This window comes from Ostrinia nubilalis, chromosome 22, assembly GCF_963855985.1.
Source record: "Ostrinia nubilalis chromosome 22, ilOstNubi1.1, whole genome shotgun sequence".
In the NCBI taxonomy this organism is placed as follows: Eukaryota; Metazoa; Arthropoda; class Insecta; order Lepidoptera; family Crambidae; genus Ostrinia; species Ostrinia nubilalis.
In genome coordinates this window covers 10341203-10352786 of record NC_087109.1, presented here as the reverse complement: position 1 = coordinate 10352786, position 11584 = coordinate 10341203, and the positions used below count along the sequence as shown (strand labels likewise).

The window sequence follows — 11584 nt, the reverse complement described above, 5'->3', positions numbered from 1 at the left end:
AACAAAAGGGATTTGCTACACTAAAGCCTGGCACACTCACTGCGGGCGCGCGTCGCACAGTCGCGACAGCAATATAATTACGCGCGAGCGATAAGGATGGGTAGCTCGGGGTCATTGGACGGGATTCTACGTGCTCATGGACCAGGCTTTAGTTAGATGCGTTCTTCCGCTAGTGGTCAGATCAAAGTGAACGCAGCTATCCAGTGTGACAAATGCATAATATGGTATTTTTTAAAACCTTGGAACCACTTCAACCATTACAATTTTTCTTACCTGAAAACCACTAACTGAATAACGATCATTTTACTGATTAAATAATACTTCTTCCACGGTATTTTAATAAAATTAATTCACGTCCAACTTCAAAGAACTGATTGATGGAAATGAGTAGGTATAGTAGGTCTTTAATTACGGTGAATATTAATTAAAACAATTCTTTATTAATTAGTACAATCCTGTTAACATTTCTTAGTAGTAGTATATTATAGGCCTAGGCTGTCAGCTGTACCCTGAGCACGATCGAATATCGTTCTTATGCTATTGTTTTGTTATTTATTGTATTATTTTTTTATTTAACAGCGCCGCCAAATGAACACTATTACTAATCGTCCATCCATGAGAGTCATTCGTGCTCAGGGTACTGATTGATCTCGCTCTAACAATTTTAGGCCGACTCACTCTAACTAAAGCCTTGTTCGCACTAGTCGAGAAGAAAAGAGCCCTTCTTTCTTCTTCTTGTCGTGTCGATAACAAACTTAACATCAGGTGCGATTGTGGTCAAATACCTGCCTTGTTATGCATAAAAAAAACATATAATTAGGTAACTACAGCCCATAAGTAATAGCTCGTCGTAAAGTCTTCAACTATTCAAACATGAAATATAATATATTTCTTTTTGTTACCAAATGATAATCCTTTTATTGAGAGTCGAATCAAGGACTTTCAGATCACGAGAATCGAACTGCAGCTTTTGTTAACCAACCGGAGAGTCTTTACTCTTTGTTACACAAAGCTGAAAATATCATCTATAGATGGAAATCGAACCCTAGATCTTTCGGATCAAGACAGTCGAATTCTACCACCCTCGATTCTGTCAAAAAGTACTTCTTCTTATGGGTGATGGCGATGAACTTGCGTTTTTTCACCACTGAGCACTTTGTTCCGCCAATGTCACCTGCGCGTCAAAATAGTAATGCTTCAACCACACCAACGCAACGCGTGCTGTGGGTCTAGACAAAGTGCAAATTATAATCGCAAACCAGTCGAAAAGTGGTCGAAAAGCCCATTTTTGTATGGAGTTTTGACGGATTCGATTTTCGATTCGATCAAAAAGTGCGTTTTGTCTAGGGGGGCAGATCGCCATCGCCGGCGCGATCATAGGGATATGACAGGTCGCGCGACCCATGACAGTCCGCACGACCTGTCATTAGCCTTTGTGTGGTTGTAACTTTAGGTGTGGGTTCAAAGTCAAAGTCAAAATTTCTTTATTTGTTTGGACTAATAAATAGTTCTTACAAATCGTCATTTTGCTCTTAAGGAGCCTCTACATGTCTCATAATCTTTTTACCCTACCAGCGCTTCGAGACCAACATTTGGCAAGTGCTGAGAAGAAGCGCCGCAACAAACTCAGTCACCACTGTCTGCCGGTTAATATAAATAAATAGAAATAGTAGTAGTAGGTACATTCGATTCAGGAGCAGTTCACTGAATTTACCATGCATTCTTGTATGGTGTATCTTATAAGAATGGGTATACAAGATTGCGTGGTATATTAAACAAGGTAGTGACGTGCTAATATCTAGACTTACATATTAAGATACTAGTAGAAATGACAACATGAATGATGGTTCAAATAAAACAACTGGCTATAGTTCATCGTTCCTATATTTATGAGCGACATGCAAGGAGTTGCTCTTGATGACGTCAGCGTAGAACTTAGCGGACCTCCGCGGGGTGCGCGGGCGCAGCGGGTCTTCGAAGTCCACTTCGTACAAGCCGAAACGGGAGCTGTTTAGAAAAAAAGATAAGTCAAGAATTTGTCATCTTCCTTCGTTCATTCGTTTCAGCCAAATGACGTCCACTGCTGGGCAAAGGCCTCCAAAGATTAGACGCAATTAGATTTACGCAACTCACAAGAAACACAATATCTAAATTACTTGTCTTTTCTTGAAAGTGACATTGTAAATAATAATTAACGTGACTTTGGAGGAATTCATTGGGAAGGTCACTCTGAGGGCCGTAAAATCCCAGTGGCCATAAACAAAATAAGAAGAATGTGCTATTTTGCAAACTACCCTTTATAATTCCGGTGATACATAATTAATTTGATATGTACTTGTAACCGTCATTCCACTCAAAGTTGTCCATTAGCGACCAGGCTGTGTATGCGAGGACGTTGACTTTGTCTTCGTTGATGGCCAGGAGCATCTGGAAACAGAAATATTAATTAACTAGGTAATTGTACCCAACTTGCAGAAGTTCTGAGTTTAGCAGAGAGATCCTCTCTATCAGGCTATTCGTAATTTTCGATTATACAAGATCTCTTCTTATTGGTTTGGAGGATTGGCAAACATCTAGACACTGCTGTCTTGTGTCCTGGTGTGGTACCTTCAAGAGCCACCAAATATTTTTTTTGTTTTCATTATAATTAACTTGAAATTAGCCACTCCCTGCGCAAAGGTACCTCGCTATACTTTTTGTGTCCTGTTGCTTCCACAACAACTTTATTTCCTGGTGGTGGATGGTGTGCCGTGTTGGAGACTAAAAGTGACTAAGTTTGCGCAACCCTTTAGTAGTTCCAGACATTACTTCTTACCAACAAACTCACAACCTTCACCCTTGGACGCCTTCAGCTCTTCATGTGTTATCATCATCATCATTTCAGCCACAGGACGTCTACTGCTGAACATAGGCCTCCCCCAATGACTGCCACATCGCGCGTTGGTAGCGGCCTGCATCCCGCGACTTCCTGCGTTCCTGCTACCTTTATGAGGTCTTCTCGCTCCATCTTATGAGTGGACGTCTCACGCTACATTTTCCGGTATGTGACCTCCACGCCACAATCTTGCTGTCATATTAATAGACTAAAATGACACTTACCTGCTCCATGTATTTCTCGTGGTAATCGACGCGGTTGTAGTCTTCCAGGCTGTGGGACGAAGCGCATCCGTTCTCAGTGATTATGATGGGAATGTCCCCATATGTGTCCCTAATATACACCAGGAGCTTGCGAAGGCCTTCAGGGTTTGACTGGAAGAAATTGCACAGTTAGTTGTGATTGGAGAGAGAGATAATTTAGTAGATAATTATAAATTGTTTGGAAAATATCAGCGACAATAGCCCAAAGGTGTCAGCATCGCCGAACTACAGTTTGGAGATTCGAGGAACGTCAATTCTGTTCTGTTCCTGTTGACCGCAGCATGCTTACCTATATCTGGGGGGCATTGAAGTGCTTCTGAAATTGATTTGATTCTGCCAAGACGAGATTTTTAAGTGACGTGCAATGGCACTGCCACATATTCGCACTAAGGTGTAGAGTTTGTGAAGTTAGGGCGAGTAGAGTTAGAAGTTTGGCTCCACGGATTATCCTAATTCATGTAGAGATATGATAACTTTTTCGTGGTGCGAACCATACGTCTCGTTTTGGCAACATTTTCGTGAAAATGTTTTTGGTGCCATACCCGCTTTTTCATCCATCTGTCCATCAAACCTTGGTTACTTTACTACCTTTCATCTGGTAACTTCGAATATGGTCGGTCCTGAAAAACCTTTTTTACTTTAATCCTAATTTGTATATTCGGCAAAAAGTTATATTTTTGAGCGTGTTCTTTAACTTTACCTTCAACCATTCACTGCTTGTGTTGCCCCATTTCGGAGAAGATTCCAGAACGACGCCCATCTCTTCGGATCCTGACATGAAATGGAGGACGTCATCGGGTCTCTGACGGCGGACCAGTCGGCTGGTGTAGTGGTTCAGACCGTAGTAGTCAAACGTACCTGTACCAAGATTTATTAATATTCATAATAATATCATTATAACCTATAGGCATCAAAACGCTTAACTCGTTCTTCTTCTTCTTGTCTTGTCCGCAACAAACCTATTGTGCCTTACAGTGTCAGCCCAAAACTCCGCTACAAGAGTGGCGTTATCAGAAGCATTCATTAAATCTTCCTGCGTGTAGTTGTTTGGGCACGCAGGGCAAGCATCATTAATTTATGCTTCATCGACTGTGGGAACACAACCACACTTAACACGTTAGTGCCCGAGGTATGGGAGTGGCACGGGACGAGTGACATTGACATCATGACGTGACAGAGCATACAAATCTGAAGGAGATCTGCAGTCTTGCTGAGGTTTGACCGTCACAAAAACACCCTGCCGTGCCATATCCTCAGCACTGACTCAGTTAACCGCAAGATCATTATCGTCTGGTAGAGTGAAATGGGTGGCGACTCTGCAAACGTTTATCTATGTAGAGTATAATTTAAATTACCTACTTACAAATTAAACCATTTAAAACAAAGATAAACGAAACATCGTTTTAAATTGCTGCTTCTTTGCCTCTTTCGTTCGCTTTGATAAAAATAAGATAAGCTTCAAAATGTTTTTTTAAGAGTGTAAGAAGTAAGGGCACATAGTACGCAGAACTGACGGCCGATGGGGCAGCAAGGTTCTGGAGTGGAGGAACGCAGCGTGGGACATCCAACCACAGGGTGGACCGACGACCTGATAGATATCAGGAAGGCGCTGGATGTAGGCCGCTACAAACCGTGCGATTTGGAAGTCATTGGGGGAGGCTTATGTTCAGAAGTGGACGTCCTGTTGCTAAAATGATAATGTTAGTGAAGAAGTAAATTGTAGTTGAAGGTAGGTATACCTCTCATGAACTCAATTTCTTCGGTCGTTAAGGCTGGAAGCCTGGACGTCCAGTATCCTTCTTTGCGGCTTGCTTCTGCCATCTTCTGTTCCAGTATTGGGGGCCAGCCGCCTTCTTTTGAATATATGGGATGGCTGTACCGACCCTCCTGAAAATAGGCATTGATTTAATATTGAGAAGATCGAATGAGATCGTGAATTTTATCACATAAAACTCTTAAAATGATTGTTAAAGCCTTTAATCGTTTCATTCAAATGTATAAATTGTATTATCATCACACAGCTTTTAATCTATGCTTGAATTTTGAGCTTGGTTTCATATTTATTTAAAACCCTGAAATAACTTATTTTGGTGCTATACTATAAATTTCAATAAATCAATGTTTAAATTGGTTTACCCCCATAGCTCTGGCTAAATCAGCTGTTTCTTCAGTCTCTCCTTCCATTGGCTCGTACCATAGAACGTGGTTCGATAGTGAAATTTGACCTATAAAATGTTAGCATTTTAACAACATAATAGTAAATACAATACTACGATAAGTCCAAAGGCGATCACGGAACGGACGGGAAGCGCGTTGTAGGCAGGCCTCTTGCTTGGTGGACCGACTATCAAAATGAAAGTCGCGGGAAGTGCCTGGACACGGGCAGCACCAGGTCATTGTGAAAGACCACCACCCACGCGCCACGCGTCTAATACAGGGTGACTTTGAAATCGATGGCATCCAATATAATATAAGACTATCGTACCATGAGTAGAGCCTTATCTTAAACTAGCGGCCGCCCGCGACTTCGTACGCGTGGATCCCGTTTAACCCCCTTAGGGGTGGAGTTTCGTAAAATCCTTTCTTAGCGGATGCCTACGTCATTACATCTACCTGCATGCCAACAGCCCGATCCGCCCAGTGGTTTGGGCTGTACGTTGATAGATCACTATGTCAGTCAGTCAACCAATCAGTCAGTCAGTCAGACACCTTTGAGTTAGGTAAATATATATTTAGAAAGATGCCAACGATTTCAACGTCACCCTGTATAGTGCTAGTGTATTATTAGATATATACTGGTCATCACAAAAATCGGCCCACCTACGTTTTACAGGAAAACTCGTTTCTACTGACACAATCATGGTGCCCCAACAACATTGGTGTTATTTGAAAGCCCAATAAATATCCTTAAAGAAAAACACATTTAATTTCTTAATAAACGATTAACATAAACGCGATATACAATAAATGTGACTTGAAAAAAGACCTCACTTTGGGCACACCTCTGGGATCAATTAGACCAATTTTTATGGTAATAAAACCAAATAATGATCTCACGTGTCCTCTTTAACAGATGGATAGCGATTAATCCCAACTTAACAGTTTTTTAGCCATAAAAGTTGGCTCAAGCGTAACTACCTATTTTTTGAAGAAGTGACTCTGGATTCTTCTACAGACACATTTATGGGGTAAAAACCTTTCCTTTAATGAAATGAAGTTTAGAACTAGGCTTTTAAATGGTGCCAATATTGATGGGAAGTGGGGATGCATTATGTTTGAAAGTGATTGTCGCGGGAGGGTCGATTTTTGTGATGACCAGTGTAGTTCACACCGCCTCTGAGCTTATACAATAGTACATAGAATTATTCACCTACCATTATACTTCGGCCGGAACTCCTCATCATAAATCCGCCAAGCTTTAGCATGGGCCATCAGCACATTCTTCGTGCAGAGGAACCTGGCAATGTCCAAGTCTACTATCATGGGAGCGAAACCTATGCCGCCATAGGCCATGTCACAAATAAGGATAGGCTCGTTGATGGTGACCCATGTCTTGACCCGATCGGCGTATAGGGAATACAGGACCTTGGCGTAGTCGCCTAGCCAGTCTACTATGAGGGGGTTTGTCCAGCCGCCTGTAAGAAAGAAAACAGATTCAGCACTACGACATGTAGCTTAGTTTTTTAAATAATAATAAGTATTAAATTACTAATAGTCCCGTTAACCCTTCGTACTAAACTAAGGCTGTCAGGCTGTGTAAGGAGTTAAGGAGTCAGGCCACCTAACTTTAACGATAACCGGTGTTTTTTGTACGGAGTTTGACAGATTTCTGATGTTTGTTAAAGTTAAAGTAAGATGGTGCAAGCAACCCAGCCTAAATATGCTTGTGTTACGTAGAGACGTGGGTTCACTAACAATAGTAGAGCGGCGGCGGGGTTCGAACCAGCGTTTATTGGATGACAAGTCATCGAATCTGGTAAAAGATCGATTATAACTTTAAAAAAAAATAAAACCGACTTCAAATGCGTGAACACACAAAAAACTAAAAATTAAAAATATTGCGTATAAAAAAGTTCATCCCCAATTTTCCACCCTTGGGGGTGAACTATTTTCTTCAAATTCGCATGAAACCACCCTTTTGATAATACCTATTCAACAAAAAAATAATCGTTCAAATTGATTTATAATCGGCGGAGATATTGCGTATAAAAAAGTTCTTCCCCAATTTTCCACCCTTGGGGGTTGTTTTTTCTATTATTAAATTTAAATGGGACCACCCTTGAGGTATTACCTATACGCCGAAAAAAGATTTGTTCAAATCGGTTCATAATTGGCGGAGTTATCGCGTAACAAACATAGAAAAAAAAAAAAAAACATACGGGTCGAATTGAGAACCTCCTCCTTTTTTGAAGTCGGTTGAAAATATCACTATCTTCGTCACCCGAGCAAGTATAGGTACTACTCGTGAAGTGGATGCCAGTAATTGTGTACGTTCCTACTTGCCCTTTTTATTGGAAACACCTCCTCCAGACGTAGCGTGGGCAGGCCTCCTACTAGGTGGACCGACGATCTCGTAAAGGTCGCGGGAAGAGCCTGGATGCGGGCAGCGCAGGACCGTGCATTGTGGAAAACCTTGGAGGAGGCCTTTGTCCAGCAGTGGACGTCATTTGGCTGAAACGAACGAACGAACGAACCTCCTAATAGACCCACCTCTCAGATCGACTGATGTCATCTATTTCTGAATTTCAAATGTACTCACCCAAATCTTGCAGCCTTTGCGGCAAGTCCCAGTGGTAAATGGTGATTACAGGTTCGATTCCCTTCGCGAGCAGTCCATTGATGAGATTGTTATAATAATTCTTGCCGTCTTCGCTTATTTTATTCGGAAAACCTGTAGGCAGGATTCTTGGCCAGGAGATAGAGAATCTAGGAACAAATGCAGTTTTAATACCAAAAATATTTGCGACGACACCATGATGGCTCGCAATGTGAAAAAGTTAAAGATCTCTGAATGTAGAGCCAAGCTCCTAACGCCCGTATTCACAAACGATGCTTGCTGTGAAGCAGCAAATCGAACGCACTGCGTTAGAACTTTGTGATTGATTCGTGTGTCACCCTGTGCGTCCACGCGCACTGTGAGACCTCATAATAATGTTTGTGAATACGGGCGTAACTCTACAAGCCTTACCTAAAATACACATCTTATTCGAAGTTATATGGCCGTTTCGCTATCGTATGGGCATAAACTTGTTTGTTCTTGACGAAGATAGTCGAAACTGTCGAAAGTGGTAATCAATAATTTAATGATAATGTAACTAAACTTTGTCCAGCAGTGGACGTCATTTGGCTGAAACGAACGAACTAACTAGGTAATATTGTTTTAAAATAATTTAGTTGCTTAGTAATGAACGAATGAACCAAGCGATATTCTTTTGTACCTAAATACATTTAATCGGTTTTTTCGATTAGAACTTTCGTGGGCCTCACTGCAAATGCAATCGAATTAAAATAGTGAGACACGGGTCTTAACGCGACGTTTATTAATGAGTTACATTATAATGTACTCACGGCTCGACGTTTCGGCTGCGATGCTGAATTAATTGAAATGGAACGCGAAAGTTTAAAATATTTATTGCAATTGAATTAGTTTGTATACCCTACCCACCTACCGTATTTTTATTGGTACATACCTGTAAAAATGCACTCCCAATTCCACTGCCATGTCGATGTCCCTCTGCCACTGGTGATAGGAGTCACAGGCCACGTCGCCATGGCTTCTGTCGGCTATGGCGCCAGGGTTTGAATGTGTGAGCCGGTCCCAGATGCTTTCCGTCTTGTCTGCCATGAAAGCACGGGAAACGGTATGAGTAGGTATTAGGTTGCTGGGGCAGGAAAGTTCTGGAGTGGCGACTACGAGCCGGAAGACGTAGCGTGGGCAGGCCTCCCACTAGGTGGACCGACGATCTGGTGAAGGTCGCGGGAGGTGCCTGGATGCGAGCGGCGCAGGATCGGTCTTCGTGGAAATCCTTGGGGGAGGCCTTTGTCCAGCAGTGGACGTCTTTCGGCTGAAACGAACTAGGTATTAGGTATTCAGTGGTGATGGGATTCGGACTAAGTAGTCGGAAAGTCAGATACAGATATTTATTTTATCAACATTTCAGGTATAGAACGTCTACTGCTGAACATAGGCCTCCCGCAATGATTTTCATAATGATCGGATAATTCGGCAGCGGCCTGCATTCAGCGTCTTCCTGCTATATTTATGAAGTCTTCAGTCCACCTTGTGGGTGTTTATTTATTTATTTCATTATTTTATTATTATAATTACGACATTTAATTGAATATAGCTGAGGTATTAGCTGACCCACGTCCACCCACAAGGTAGACTGACATTGTCATAAAGGAAGGTAGCAGGAAGGTGTTGGGTGCGTGCCGATACCAACCGGGCGATGTGGAAATCATTGAGGGAGGCCTACGTTCAACAATGGACGTCCTGTGGCTGAAATGATGATGATGAGCTGCTGACCTGACATACCACAGCTTAAAGTTTGAGTACCTATACGTCTACAACATAACTAATTAGTTAACTATTCTATGCTATTTTTGTAAAGGCAACTCTACATTGTAATTTTCAAATTATGTAAAATGGTGATAAAAATTTGGAAGTTCGAAGGCCATTCGTTTTATGAGGCTTTTTATTTTATGCTAACTTCATTAACTTGTTATCAGCTAGACGTTAATTCACACAAAACGTATTTTAAATGCTAGAGTGATAATAGTAATTTAGTATATTTTAAGTAGGTGCCTACTTATTACCAAGGCAGAAACCTTCGCTAGCAGCTTGTCGGAATATGTGACAATATTTTACCTATTTAGAATAGTAATTTCGTAAAACCCTGTTTTGAATAGAATAAAAACTTTTCCGAGGAAATGCTGCCAGCATATTAGCGTCGAACGTATAAATAATTGGTTGGTGGAAGACCAAAAATTAAACAAGTTCATTGTGCTGTTTGCTACTTCCTCATGATCATGAAATGTTAACCCAAAAAGTCAATGTTAACTTCCTATAAAAGGACCTAGTACATAGCATTTACCTGTATCAAAGCGTATTATTTAAACAGCTAGGCGATAATGTTACACAAACATTCAAGGAAAATAACAAATCAAATAAATAGACATTTTTCCTCACAACAACACAAACTTAAACAACACAAAAACTACTTACCACTGACATTCCACGCGCCCTCGATTTGGTATGCCGATGTACCCACCCCAAACTTGAAGTCTGGGGGGAAAGTTCTTTTGGTTGCCCCCACCAACGCCAAAAAAAGACTATAAAAGAAAAGTTAAAATAAAATTATCTTGGCAGCAGATACTCTCTTTCCTTTCCAACTTAGAGACGTCCATTGCTAGAAAAAGGCCTCCTCCAAGGATTTCCACAACAACCGATCCGCTGCAAGCATTCAGGCGCTTCGCTTCTTTCAGTAGGTCGTCAGTCCTTCGAGTGGCAGGCTACGTTACCCCATTGACCATCCGTTCTACGAGCCATATGCCCCGAATAGTGGATAGTGAAATTGAAGCTAAAATGGGTATGCCTACTTACTTATGTGTTCAGCACGACGTCATATTGTGGTCGAAATGATGAAGAAGCAAGCTAAAAAATTTGTCGGACCAATACCTAGGTAGTACGAATTAAAATATTTAATGTAGGTAGTTATTGATCCTATTTCAAATACTATCGACTGTGCTAATAAACACAGTTACCTAATATCTTATCAAGAATTATAATTATGGTTGTAAAATTCATATAAAATTTTATAATAAGTTTAATACTCACCTGAAAACCACCGCCTTCGGAGTCGTCATTTTTGAAACTACAGTATGGTACAGAGCAATCGTAATTAAGTTTATCTTTGTTTTACCTACTCAATATTTCAGACTAATATAAAATACCAGTGGTTCCCCAACTTTAAGACATTTCTTTCTTCGTGTAAAATAAAGTGTGTTTTATTTATCCATTTATATTATGTAGGTATACCTACTTCAGCGCAGTCATTTTGACTTACCTAAGGGGCTCTTTGAGGATTTAGATACCTACATAAGTAGTACTAGATACTAGGTACTACGAGTACAATTGATAACGAGTTGACAAATACCAAAATTTTTATTTACTACCTAGGTTCTGCCCGCCTTTCCTGTACAGTTCACGCATCCTATTTTGTTTTAATCTAAAACATCACCTCATTTTATCGATTAGTTTAATTTTTCACTAGCGGCCGCCCGCGACTTCGTACGCGTGGATCCCGTTTTACTCCCTAGGTATCTTACGCGGTTCAGATTTTTTCATACAAATGTTTTTTCCCGCTAACTCCCGTTCCCGTGGGAATTTTGCAATATCCTGTTGTAACTAAGCTTTAAGTTTACTAAGATACCTGCATGCCAAATT

The 11584-nt window shown here is 40.9% G+C and overlaps 1 protein-coding gene across 1 annotated transcript; it reads right to left on the bottom strand.

Moving 5' to 3' along the window:
• Nucleotides 1-1865: 1865 nt before the first annotated feature.
• LOC135082610 (myrosinase 1-like) lies at nucleotides 1866-11068 on the bottom strand. Its single transcript, XM_063977390.1, has 11 exons — nucleotides 10976-11068; nucleotides 10364-10470; nucleotides 8829-8976; nucleotides 7898-8064; nucleotides 6513-6773; nucleotides 5275-5363; nucleotides 4878-5025; nucleotides 3839-3996; nucleotides 3100-3249; nucleotides 2336-2427; nucleotides 1866-2007 (listed from the first exon to the last, which is right to left on the bottom strand). Exons 1-11 carry the CDS (start codon nucleotides 11002-11004, stop codon nucleotides 1866-1868), a joined length of 1491 nt encoding a protein of 496 aa, XP_063833460.1. The 5' UTR covers nucleotides 11005-11068.
• Nucleotides 11069-11584: the final 516 nt, after the last annotated feature.